The sequence below is a fragment of the Heptranchias perlo genome, chromosome 35 (assembly GCF_035084215.1).
Source record: "Heptranchias perlo isolate sHepPer1 chromosome 35, sHepPer1.hap1, whole genome shotgun sequence".
In the NCBI taxonomy this organism is placed as follows: Eukaryota; Metazoa; Chordata; class Chondrichthyes; order Hexanchiformes; family Hexanchidae; genus Heptranchias; species Heptranchias perlo.
Genome location: NC_090359.1, coordinates 21594113 through 21607451, shown reverse-complemented (window position 1 = coordinate 21607451; position 13339 = coordinate 21594113). Strand labels below are relative to the sequence as shown.

General features: G+C 62.0%; 1 protein-coding gene across 3 annotated transcripts in view; it reads left to right on the top strand.

The window, feature by feature from the left end:
* Window positions 1-13339, top strand: part of LOC137302418 (phosphatidylinositol 4,5-bisphosphate 3-kinase catalytic subunit alpha isoform) — a 91317-nt gene that overhangs the window by 70922 nt on the left and 7056 nt on the right. For all 3 annotated transcript variants that reach the window (XM_067972069.1, XM_067972068.1, XM_067972067.1), the window contains 2 exons: window positions 1301-1379; window positions 13160-13330. In XM_067972069.1, coding sequence (XP_067828170.1) covers window positions 1301-1379; window positions 13160-13330 — 250 coding nt within the window. The remainder of the gene's footprint in view (window positions 1-1300; window positions 1380-13159; window positions 13331-13339) is intronic.

The following is a 13339-nucleotide window of genomic DNA, read 5'->3' as shown; positions in this document are numbered from 1 at the left end:
ATGAGAATTTTAAAATCGAGGCGTTCCTGGTCCAGGAGCCAATGTAGGTCAGCGAGCACAGGGGGTGATGGGTGAACGGGACTTGGTACGAGTTAGGATACGGGGCTGTCCACCCACTGCTGTGTGCATTCTGTGAAATTTGTTTTGAACCTCTGCTTAATTTTTAATTTTATTAACCAGCCACGGCGTCTAGCGGGCGAATCGTGTGTGCACGAAGCCGCCCGCTGTAAGCACTGAGGACTGTAGTGGGTTGTGTGGCCATTGCAACAGTCGGCAGCAGTTTTAACATGACTGCTGCAATCTTTTGATTGGAAAAATATTTTTTTTGCACGTGTGACAACACACATCTGGGATCAGCTGGCTCTGGGGGCTACTGATGCAGCTCTCTGAATCACAATGTGTTTTTTTTTTTGGATTTCACACAATCTTTAATTAGACACTGCAGTGAAGTGGATTTTATTTGTTTTGCCAAGCCCATATCTTCAGGCTTTCAGGTTTTCAACCTTTGTATAATTGGCTGTGTTTTTTTTTTGTTTTCGTCTCGTCAAATTCAATACATGGAAAGAAAGAGTTTGCATTTATGTGGCGCCTTTCACGACCTCAAGATGTCCCAACACCTGCAAAGGAAGAAAAGTTCAGCATACAGGGGGCTGTTGGTTCACCATCAGCCCGCTTTGCGTTACTGGCGCAGAACAGTTTAACCCCCACGAGTCAGCCGTGGCTCAGTGGGCCGCACTCGGGGCTCTGAGTCAGAAGGTCGCGGGTTCAAGCCCCACTCCAGAGACTTGAGCACAAAATCTAGGCCGACACTCCCCCAGTGCCGGTACTGAGGGAGCGCAGCGGGCCCGGTCCTGTCCTGTTTTTCCTTAACGTGTAAACAACGGCTTGAAATCCTCCCCTCACTGCCCGTACCCCGTTTGTACTGTGGCTCCGTTCCCACCCGTTCTAGTTCTGGCGACCCCAATTGCGTCTTCGTTCTTCGTTAACCCTGCGGGGCCCCGGTTTTCCCTGGCGTGCGGTTACGCAGAGATCACCTTCCGGGAGTTTACCCCGCTGGCCGGCCGACGCTCAACTCCCGGGGAGAGTACACGCTGCTTCTCGAGACTCATATAGCCTCCATCGCTTATAGTCCAGCCCTCCTTCTGAAGCCAGGGCTCGGGTATAAACAGGGTATCATCAGCTTGAGTGAATCTCTGTGTGAGGGGTTTTTGTTTTGATGTGGGATTAGGCAGAGTCTGTTCTGCCGAGTAATGCGTTTAGGGAGTATTCTGCTTTGTAACCCACTGTTTTTCCGTTACAGATCTACGGCAGGATATGCTGACACTGCAGATTATTCGAATCATGGAGAACATCTGGCAGAACCAGGGGCTGGACCTCAGGTATGTTTAACTGCCCAGCCTGTACAGCCCGATTATATACACGTCCGGTCTGGTACGGCCCCCTGTCCCATGTACGTCCGGTCTGGTACGGCCCCCTGTCCCATGTACGTCCGGACTGGTACGGCCCCCTGTCCAATGCACGTCCGGTCTGGTACGGCCCCCTGTCCCATGCACGTCCGGTCTGGTACGGCCCCCTGTCCCATGCACGTCCGGTCTGGTACGGCCCCCTGTCCCATGCACGTCCGGTCTGGTACGGCCCCCTGTCCCATGCACGTCCGGTCTGGTACGGCCCCCTGTCCCATGCACGTCCGGTCTGGTACGGCCCCCTGTCCCATGCACGTCCGGTCTGGTACGGCCCCCTGTCCCATGCACGTCCGGTCTGGTACGGCCCCCTGTCCCATGCACGTCCGGTCTGGTACGGCCCCCTGTCCCATGCACGTCCGGTCTGGTACGGCCCCCTGTCCCATGCACGTCCGGTCTGGTACGGCCCCCTGTCCCATGCACGTCCGGTCTGGTACGGCCCCCTGTCCCATGCACGTCCGGTCTGGTACGGCCCCCTGTCCCATGCACGTCCGGTCTGGTACGGCCCCCTGTCCCATGCACGTCCGGTCTGGTACGGCCCCCTGTCCCATGCACGTCCGGTCTGGTACGGCCCCCCTGTCCCATGCACGTCCGGTCTGGTACGGCCCCCTGTCCCATGCACGTCCGGTCTGGTACGGCCCCCTGTCCCATGCACGTCCGGTCTGGTACGGCCCCCTGTCCCATGCACGTCCGGTCTGGTACGGCCCCCTGTCCCATGCACGTCCGGTCTGGTACGGCCCCCTGTCCCATGCACGTCCGGTCTGGTACGGCCCCCTGTCCCATGCACGTCCGGTCTGGTACGGCCCCCTGTCCCATGCACGTCCGGTCTGGTACGGCCCCCTGGCCCATGCACGTCCGGTCTGGTACGGCCCCCTGGCCCATGCACGTCCGGTCTGGTACGGCCCCCTGGCCCATGCACGTCCGGTCTGGTACGGCCCCCTGTCCCATGCACGTCCGGTCTGGTACGGCCCCCTGTCCCATGCACGTCCGGTCTGGTACGGCCCCCTGTCCCATGCACGTCCGGTCTGGTACGGCCCCCTGTCCCATGCACGTCCGGTCTGGTACGGCCCCCTGTCCCATGCACGTCCGGTCTGGTACGGCCCCCTGTCCCATGCACGTCCGGTCTGGTACGGCCCCCTGTCCCATGCACGTCCGGTCTGGTACGGCCCCCTGTCCCATGCACGTCCGGTCTGGTACGGCCCCCTGTCCCATGCACGTCCGGTCTGGTACGGCCCCCTGTCCCATGCACGTCCGGACTGGTACGGCCCCCCTGTCCCATGCACGTCCGGACTGGTACGGCCCCCTGTCCCATGCACGTCCGGACTGGTACGGCCCCCTGTCCCATGCACGTCCGGACTGGTACGGCCCCCTGTCCCATGCACGTCCGGACTGGTACGGCCCCCTGTCCCATGCACGTCCGGACTGGTACGGCCCCCTGTCCCATGCACGTCCGGACTGGTACGGCCCCCTGTCCCATGCACGTCCGGACTGGTACGGCCCCCTGTCCCATGCACGTCCGGACTGGTACGGCCCCCTGTCCCATGCACGTCCGGACTGGTACGGCCCCCTGTCCCATGCACGTCCGGACTGGTACGGCCCCCTGTCCCATGCACGTCCGGACTGGTACGGCCCCCTGTCCCATGCACGTCCGGACTGGTACGGCCCCCTGTCCCATGCACGTCCGGACTGGTACGGCCCCCTGTCCCATGCACGTCCGGACTGGTACGGCCCCCTGTCCCATGCACGTCCGGACTGGTACGGCCCCCTGTCCCATGCACGTCCGGACTGGTACGGCCCCCTGTCCCATGCACGTCCGGACTGGTACGGCCCCCTGTCCCATGCACGTCCGGACTGGTACGGCCCCCTGTCCCATGCACGTCCGGACTGGTACGGCCCCCTGTCCCATGCACGTCCGGACTGGTACGGCCCCCTGTCCCATGCACGTCCGGACTGGTACGGCCCCCTGTCCCATGCACGTCCGGACTGGTACGGCCCCCTGTCCCATGCACGTCCGGACTGGTACGGCCCCCCTGTCCCATGCACGTCCGGACTGGTACGGCCCCCTGTCCCATGCACGTCCGGACTGGTACGGCCCCCTGTCCCATGCACGTCCGGACTGGTACGGCCCCCTGTCCCATGCACGTCCGGACTGGTACGGCCCCCTGTCCCATGCACGTCCGGACTGGTACGGCCCCCTGTCCCATGCACGTCCGGACTGGTACGGCCCCCTGTCCCATGCACGTCCGGACTGGTACGGCCCCCTGTCCCATGCACGTCCGGACTGGTACGGCCCCCTGTCCCATGCACGTCCGGACTGGTACGGCCCCCTGTCCCATGCACGTCCGGACTGGTACGGCCCCCTGTCCCATGCACGTCCGGACTGGTACGGCCCCCTGTCCCATGCACGTCCGGACTGGTACGGCCCCCTGTCCCATGCACGTCCGACAGACGCACCAGTGTCCGGTCTGGTACGCACCCCCAGTGTTGTGCAGTGGTCTGTACTAGTTTGGCTCAGTGGTAGAGCTCTCTGTCTGAATGTTACGGGTTCGAGTCTACACCCGGACTTGATGGCTGTTCCACCAAAGCTCGTCCCTCTCGTACTCGCACTCCCCCGTTGAAGCTCGTCCCTCTCGTACTCGCACTCCCCCGTTGAAGCTCGTCCCTCTCGTACTCGCACTCCCCCGTTGAAGCTCGTCCCTCTCGTACTCGCACTCCCCCGTTGAAGCTCGTCCCTCTCGTACTCGCACTCCCCCGTTGAAGCTCGTCCCTCTCGTACTCGCACTCCCCCGTTGAAGCTCGTCCCTCTCGTACTCTCACTCCCCCGTTGAAGCTCGTCCCTCTCGTACTCTCACTCCCCCGTTGAAGCTCGTCCCTCTCGTACTCGCACTCCCCGCCGAAGCTCGTCCCTCTCGTACTCTCACTCCCCGCCGAAGCTCGTCCCTCTCGTACTCTCACTCCCCGCCGAAGCTCGTCCCTCTCGTACTCTCACTCCCCGCCGAAGCTCGTCCCTCTCGTACTCTCACTCCCCGCCGAAGCTCGTCCCTCTCGTACTCTCACTCCCCGCCGAAGCTCGTCCCTCTCGTACTCTCACTCCCCGCCGAAGCTCGTCCCTCTCGTACTCTCACTCCCCGCCGAAGCTCGTCCCTCTCGTACTCTCACTCCCCGCCGAAGCTCGTCCCTCTCGTACTCTCACTCCCCGCCGAAGCTCGTCCCTCTCGTACTCTCACTCCCCGCCGAAGCTCGTCCCTCTCGTACTCTCACTCCCCGCCGAAGCTCGTCCCTCTCGTACTCTCACTCCCCGCCGAAGCTCGTCCCTCTCGTACTCTCACTCCCCGCCGAAGCTCGTCCCTCTCGTACTCTCACTCCCCGCCGAAGCTCGTCCCTCTCGTACTCTCACTCCCCGCCGAAGCTCGTCCCTCTCGTACTCTCACTCCCCGCCGAAGCTCGTCCCTCTCGTACTCTCACTCCCCGCCGAAGCTCGTCCCTCTCGTACTCTCACTCCCCGCCGAAGCTCGTCCCTCTCGTACTCTCACTCCCCGCCGAAGCTCGTCCCTCTCGTACTCTCACTCCCCGCCGAAGCTCGTCCCTCTCGTACTCTCACTCCCCGCCGAAGCTCGTCCCTCTCGTACTCTCACTCCCCCGTTGAAGCTCGTCCCTCTCGTACTCTCACTCCCCGCCGAAGCTCGTCCCTCTCGTACTCTCACTCCCCGCCGAAGCTCGTCCCTCTCGTACTCTCACTCCCCGCCGAAGCTCGTCCCTCTCGTACTCTCACTCCCCGCCGAAGCTCGTCCCTCTCGTACTCTCACTCCCCGCCGAAGCTCGTCCCTCTCGTACTCTCACTCCCCGCCGAAGCTCGTCCCTCTCGTACTCTCACTCCCCGCCGAAGCTCGTCCCTCTCGTACTCTCACTCCCCGCCGAAGCTCGTCCCTCTCGTACTCTCACTCCCCGCCGAAGCTCGTCCCTCTCGTACTCGCACTCCCCCGTTGAAGCTCGTCCCTCTCGTACTCGCACTCCCCCGTTGAAGCTCGTCCCTCTCGTACTCGCACTCCCCCGTTGAAGCTCGTCCCTCTCGTACTCGCACTCCCCCGTTGAAGCTCGTCCCTCTCGTACTCGCACTCCCCCGTTGAAGCTCGTCCCTCTCGTACTCGCACTCCCCCGTTGAAGCTCGTCCCTCTCGTACTCGCACTCCCCCGTTGAAGCTCGTCCCTCTCGTACTCGCACTCCCCCGTTGAAGCTCGTCCCTCTCGTACTCGCACTCCCCCGTTGAAGCTCGTCCCTCTCGTACTCTCACTCCCCCGTTGAAGCTCGTCCCTCTCGTACTCTCACTCCCCCGTTGAAGCTCGTCCCTCTCGTACTCTCACTCCCCCGTTGAAGCTCGTCCCTCTCGTACTCTCACTCCCCCGTTGAAGCTCGTCCCTCTCGTACTCTCACTCCCCGCCGAAGCTCGTCCCTCTCGTACTCTCACTCCCCGCCGAAGCTCGTCCCTCTCGTACTCTCACTCCCCGCCGAAGCTCGTCCCTCTCGTACTCGCACTCCCCGCCGAAGCTCGTCCCTCTCGTACTCGCACTCCCCCGTTGAAGCTCGTCCCTCTCGTACTCGCACTCCCCCGTTGAAGCTCGTCCCTCTCGTACTCGCACTCCCCCGTTGAAGCTCGTCCCTCTCGTACTCGCACTCCCCCGTTGAAGCTCGTCCCTCTCGTACTCGCACTCCCCCGTTGAAGCTCGTCCCTCTCGTACTCGCACTCCCCCGTTGAAGCTCGTCCCTCTCGTACTCTCACTCCCCCGTTGAAGCTCGTCCCTCTCGTACTCGCACTCCCCCGTTGAAGCTCGTCCCTCTCGTACTCTCACTCCCCCGTTGAAGCTCGTCCCTCTCGTACTCTCACTCCCCCGTTGAAGCTCGTCCCTCTCGTACTCTCACTCCCCCGTTGAAGCTCGTCCCTCTCGTACTCTCACTCCCCCGTTGAAGCTCGTCCCTCTCGTACTCTCACTCCCCCGTTGAAGCTCGTCCCTCTCGTACTCTCACTCCCCCGTTGAAGCTCGTCCCTCTCGTACTCTCACTCCCCCGTTGAAGCTCGTCCCTCTCGTACTCTCACTCCCCCGTTGAAGCTCGTCCCTCTCGTACTCTCACTCCCCCGTTGAAGCTCGTCCCTCTCGTACTCTCACTCCCCCGTTGAAGCTCGTCCCTCTCGTACTCTCACTCCCCCGTTGAAGCTCGTCCCTCTCGTACTCTCACTCCCCCGTTGAAGCTCGTCCCTCTCGTACTCTCACTCCCCCGTTGAAGCTCGTCCCTCTCGTACTCTCACTCCCCCGTTGAAGCTCGTCCCTCTCGTACTCTCACTCCCCCGTTGAAGCTCGTCCCTCTCGTACTCTCACTCCCCCGTTGAAGCTCGTCCCTCTCGTACTCTCACTCCCCCGTTGAAGCTCGTCCCTCTCGTACTCTCACTCCCCCGTTGAAGCTCGTCCCTCTCGTACTCTCACTCCCCCCGTTGAAGCTCGTCCCTCTCGTACTCTCACTCCCCCGTTGAAGCTCGTCCCTCTCGTACTCTCACTCCCCCGTTGAAGCTCGTCCCTCTCGTACTCTCACTCCCCCGTTGAAGCTCGTCCCTCTCGTACTCTCACTCCCCCGTTGAAGCTCGTCCCTCTCGTACTCTCACTCCCCCGTTGAAGCTCGTCCCTCTCGTACTCTCACTCCCCCGTTGAAGCTCGTCCCTCTCGTACTCTCACTCCCCCGTTGAAGCTCGTCCCTCTCGTACTCTCACTCCCCCGTTGAAGCTCGTCCCTCTCGTACTCTCACTCCCCCGTTGAAGCTCGTCCCTCTCGTACTCTCACTCCCCCGTTGAAGCTCGTCCCTCTCGTACTCTCACTCCCCCGTTGAAGCTCGTCCCTCTCGTACTCTCACTCCCCGCCGAAGCTCGTCCCTCTCGTACTCTCACTCCCCGCCGAAGCTCGTCCCTCTCGTACTCTCACTCCCCGCCGAAGCTCGTCCCTCTCGTACTCTCACTCCCCGCCGAAGCTCGTCCCTCTCGTACTCTCACTCCCCGCCGAAGCTCGTCCCTCTCGTACTCTCACTCCCCGCCGAAGCTCGTCCCTCTCGTACTCTCACTCCCCGCCGAAGCTCGTCCCTCTCGTACTCTCACTCCCCGCCGAAGCTCGTCCCTCTCGTACTCTCACTCCCCGCCGAAGCTCGTCCCTCTCGTACTCTCACTCCCCGCCGAAGCTCGTCCCTCTCGTACTCTCACTCCCCGCCGAAGCTCGTCCCTCTCGTACTCTCACTCCCCGCCGAAGCTCGTCCCTCTCGTACTCTCACTCCCCGCCGAAGCTCGTCCCTCTCGTACTCTCACTCCCCGCCGAAGCTCGTCCCTCTCGTACTCTCACTCCCCGCCGAAGCTCGTCCCTCTCGTACTCTCACTCCCCGCCGAAGCTCGTCCCTCTCGTACTCTCACTCCCCGCCGAAGCTCGTCCCTCTCGTACTCTCACTCCCCGCCGAAGCTCGTCCCTCTCGTACTCTCACTCCCCGCCGAAGCTCGTCCCTCTCGTACTCTCACTCCCCCGTTGAAGCTCGTCCCTCTCGTACTCTCACTCCCCGCCGAAGCTCGTCCCTCTCGTACTCTCACTCCCCGCCGAAGCTCGTCCCTCTCGTACTCTCACTCCCCGCCGAAGCTCGTCCCTCTCGTACTCTCACTCCCCGCCGAAGCTCGTCCCTCTCGTACTCTCACTCCCCGCCGAAGCTCGTCCCTCTCGTACTCTCACTCCCCGCCGAAGCTCGTCCCTCTCGTACTCGCACTCCCCCGTTGAAGCTCGTCCCTCTCGTACTCGCACTCCCCCGTTGAAGCTCGTCCCTCTCGTACTCGCACTCCCCCGTTGAAGCTCGTCCCTCTCGTACTCGCACTCCCCCGTTGAAGCTCGTCCCTCTCGTACTCGCACTCCCCCGTTGAAGCTCGTCCCTCTCGTACTCGCACTCCCCCGTTGAAGCTCGTCCCTCTCGTACTCGCACTCCCCCGTTGAAGCTCGTCCCTCTCGTACTCGCACTCCCCCGTTGAAGCTCGTCCCTCTCGTAGTCTCACTCCCCCGTTGAAGCTCGTCCCTCTCGTACTCTCACTCCCCCGTTGAAGCTCGTCCCTCTCGTACTCTCACTCCCCGCCGAAGCTCGTCCCTCTCGTACTCTCACTCCCCGCCGAAGCTCGTCCCTCTCGTACTCTCACTCCCCGCCGAAGCTCGTCCCTCTCGTACTCTCACTCCCCGCCGAAGCTCGTCCCTCTCGTACTCTCACTCCCCGCCGAAGCTCGTCCCTCTCGTACTCTCACTCCCCGCCGAAGCTCGTCCCTCTCGTACTCTCACTCCCCCGTTGAAGCTCGTCCCTCTCGTACTCTCACTCCCCGCCGAAGCTCGTCCCTCTCGTACTCTCACTCCCCGCCGAAGCTCGTCCCTCTCGTACTCTCACTCCCCGCCGAAGCTCGTCCCTCTCGTACTCGCACTCCCCCGTTGAAGCTCGTCCCTCTCGTACTCGCACTCCCCCGTTGAAGCTCGTCCCTCTCGTACTCGCACTCCCCCGTTGAAGCTCGTCCCTCTCGTACTCGCACTCCCCCGTTGAAGCTCGTCCCTCTCGTACTCGCACTCCCCCGTTGAAGCTCGTCCCTCTCGTACTCGCACTCCCCCGTTGAAGCTCGTCCCTCTCGTAGTCTCACTCCCCCGTTGAAGCTCGTCCCTCTCGTACTCTCACTCCCCCGTTGAAGCTCGTCCCTCTCGTACTCTCACTCCCCCGTTGAAGCTCGTCCCTCTCGTACTCTCACTCCCCCGTTGAAGCTCGTCCCTCTCGTACTCTCACTCCCCGCCGAAGCTCGTCCCTCTCGTACTCTCACTCCCCGCCGAAGCTCGTCCCTCTCGTACTCGCACTCCCCGCCGAAGCTCGTCCCTCTCGTACTCGCACTCCCCCGTTGAAGCTCGTCCCTCTCGTACTCGCACTCCCCCGTTGAAGCTCGTCCCTCTCGTACTCGCACTCCCCCGTTGAAGCTCGTCCCTCTCGTACTCGCACTCCCCCGTTGAAGCTCGTCCCTCTCGTACTCTCACTCCCCCGTTGAAGCTCGTCCCTCTCGTACTCGCACTCCCCCGTTGAAGCTCGTCCCTCTCGTACTCGCACTCCCCCGTTGAAGCTCGTCCCTCTCGTACTCTCACTCCCCCGTTGAAGCTCGTCCCTCTCGTACTCTCACTCCCCCGTTGAAGCTCGTCCCTCTCGTACTCTCACTCCCCCGTTGAAGCTCGTCCCTCTCGTACTCTCACTCCCCCGTTGAAGCTCGTCCCTCTCGTACTCTCACTCCCCCGTTGAAGCTCGTCCCTCTCGTACTCTCACTCCCCCGTTGAAGCTCGTCCCTCTCGTACTCTCACTCCCCCGTTGAAGCTCGTCCCTCTCGTACTCTCACTCCCCCGTTGAAGCTCGTCCCTCTCGTACTCTCACTCCCCCGTTGAAGCTCGTCCCTCTCGTACTCTCACTCCCCCGTTGAAGCTCGTCCCTCTCGTACTCTCACTCCCCCGTTGAAGCTCGTCCCTCTCGTACTCTCACTCCCCCGTTGAAGCTCGTCCCTCTCGTACTCTCACTCCCCCGTTGAAGCTCGTCCCTCTCGTACTCTCACTCCCCCGTTGAAGCTCGTCCCTCTCGTACTCTCACTCCCCCGTTGAAGCTCGTCCCTCTCGTACTCTCACTCCCCCGTTGAAGCTCGTCCCTCTCGTACTCTCACTCCCCCGTTGAAGCTCGTCCCTCTCGTACTCTCACTCCCCCGTTGAAGCTCGTCCCTCTCGTACTCTCACTCCCCCGTTGAAGCTCGTCCCTCTCGTACTCTCACTCCCCCGTTGAAGCTCGTCCCTCTCGTACTCTCACTCCCCCGTTGAAGCTCGTCCCTCTCGTACTCTCACTCCCCCGTTGAAGCTCGTCCCTCTCGTACTCTCACTCCCCCGTTGAAGCTCGTCCCTCTCGTACTCTCACTCCCCCGTTGAAGCTCGTCCCTCTCGTACTCTCACTCCCCCGTTGAAGCTCGTCCCTCTCGTACTCTCACTCCCCCGTTGAAGCTCGTCCCTCTCGTACTCTCACTCCCCCGTTGAAGCTCGTCCCTCTCGTACTCTCACTCCCCCGTTGAAGCTCGTCCCTCTCGTACTCTCACTCCCCCGTTGAAGCTCGTCCCTCTCGTACTCTCACTCCCCCGTTGAAGCTCGTCCCTCTCGTACTCTCACTCCCCCGTTGAAGCTCGTCCCTCTCGTACTCTCACTCCCCCGTTGAAGCTCGTCCCTCTCGTACTCTCACTCCCCCGTTGAAGCTCGTCCCTCTCGTACTCTCACTCCCCCGTTGAAGCTCGTCCCTCTCGTACTCTCACTCCCCCGTTGAAGCTCGTCCCTCTCGTACTCTCACTCCCCCGTTGAAGCTCGTCCCTCTCGTACTCTCACTCCCCCGTTGAAGCTCGTCCCTCTCGTACTCTCACTCCCCCGTTGAAGCTCGTCCCTCTCGTACTCTCACTCCCCCGTTGAAGCTCGTCCCTCTCGTACTCTCACTCCCCCGTTGAAGCTCGTCCCTCTCGTACTCTCACTCCCCCGTTGAAGCTCGTCCCTCTCGTACTCTCACTCCCCCGTTGAAGCTCGTCCCTCTCGTACTCTCACTCCCCCGTTGAAGCTCGTCCCTCTCGTACTCTCACTCCCCCGTTGAAGCTCGTCCCTCTCGTACTCTCACTCCCCCGTTGAAGCTCGTCCCTCTCGTACTCTCACTCCCCCGTTGAAGCTCGTCCCTCTCGTACTCTCACTCCCCCGTTGAAGCTCGTCCCTCTCGTACTCTCACTCCCCCGTTGAAGCTCGTCCCTCTCGTACTCTCACTCCCCCGTTGAAGCTCGTCCCTCTCGTACTCTCACTCCCCCGTTGAAGCTCGTCCCTCTCGTACTCTCACTCCCCCGTTGAAGCTCGTCCCTCTCGTACTCTCACTCCCCCGTTGAAGCTCGTCCCTCTCGTACTCTCACTCCCCCGTTGAAGCTCGTCCCTCTCGTACTCTCACTCCCCCGTTGAAGCTCGTCCCTCTCGTACTCTCACTCCCCCGTTGAAGCTCGTCCCTCTCGTACTCTCACTCCCCCGTTGAAGCTCGTCCCTCTCGTACTCTCACTCCCCCGTTGAAGCTCGTCCCTCTCGTACTCTCACTCCCCCGTTGAAGCTCGTCCCTCTCGTACTCTCACTCCCCCGTTGAAGCTCGTCCCTCTCGTACTCTCACTCCCCCGTTGAAGCTCGTCCCTCTCGTACTCTCACTCCCCCGTTGAAGCTCGTCCCTCTCGTACTCTCACTCCCCCGTTGAAGCTCGTCCCTCTCGTACTCTCACTCCCCCGTTGAAGCTCGTCCCTCTCGTACTCTCACTCCCCCGTTGAAGCTCGTCCCTCTCGTACTCTCACTCCCCCGTTGAAGCTCGTCCCTCTCGTACTCTCACTCCCCCGTTGAAGCTCGTCCCTCTCGTACTCTCACTCCCCCGTTGAAGCTCGTCCCTCTCGTACTCTCACTCCCCCGTTGAAGCTCGTCCCTCTCGTACTCTCACTCCCCCGTTGAAGCTCGTCCCTCTCGTACTCTCACTCCCCCGTTGAAGCTCGTCCCTCTCGTACTCTCACTCCCCCGTTGAAGCTCGTCCCTCTCGTACTCTCACTCCCCCGTTGAAGCTCGTCCCTCTCGTACTCTCACTCCCCCGTTGAAGCTCGTCCCTCTCGTACTCTCACTCCCCCGTTGAAGCTCGTCCCTCTCGTACTCTCACTCCCCCGTTGAAGCTCGTCCCTCTCGTACTCTCACTCCCCCGTTGAAGCTCGTCCCTCTCGTACTCTCACTCCCCCGTTGAAGCTCGTCCCTCTCGTACTCGCACTCCCCCGTTGAAGCTCGTCCCTCTCGTACTCGCACTCCCCCGTTGAAGCTCGTCCCTCTCGTACTCGCACTCCCCCGTTGAAGCTCGTCCCTCTCGTACTCGCACTCCCCCGTTGAAGCTCGTCCCTCTCGTACTCGCACTCCCCCGTTGAAGCTCGTCCCTCTCGTACTCGCACTCCCCCGTTGAAGCTCGTCCCTCTCGTACTCGCACTCCCCCGTTGAAGCTCGTCCCTCTCGTACTCTCACTCCCCCGTTGAAGCTCGTCCCTCTCGTACTCTCACTCCCCCGTTGAAGCTCGTCCCTCTCGTACTCTCACTCCCCCGTTGAAGCTCGTCCCTCTCGTACTCTCACTCCCCCGTTGAAGCTCGTCCCTCTCGTACTCTCACTCCCCCGCCGAAGCTCGTCCCTCTCGTACTCTCACTCCCCCGCCGAAGCTCGTCCCTCTCGTACTCTCACTCCCCCGCCGAATCTCGTCCCTCTCGTACTCTCACTCCCCGCCGAAGCTCGTCCCTCGCGTACTCTCACTCCCCCATTGAAGCTCGTCCCTCTCGTACTCTCACTCCCCCATTGAAGCTCGTCCCTCTCGTACTCTCACTCCCCGCCAAAGCTCGTCCCTCTCGTACTCTCACTCCCCGCCAAAGCTCGTCCCTCTCGTACTCTCACTCCCCGCCAAAGCTCGTCCCTCGCGTACTCTCACTCCCCCGCCGAAGCTCGTCCCTCTCGTACTCTCACTCCCCCATTGAAGCTCGTCCCTCTCTTCCCCCGTTGAAGCTGCTCTGTAGTTTGGTTTTGAGTGGTGCAGACTTTGATACGGTATTTGTTCCTCCCTCCCAGGATGCTGCCCTATGGGTGTCTGTCGATAGGAGACTGCGTGGGTCTGATTGAGGCCGTGCGGAATTCACACACGATCATGCAGATCCAGTGCAAGGGCGGCCTGAAGGGGGCGCTCCAGTTCAACAGCCACACGCTGCACCAATGGTTAAAGGACAAGAACAAGGGGGAGGCGTGAGTCTG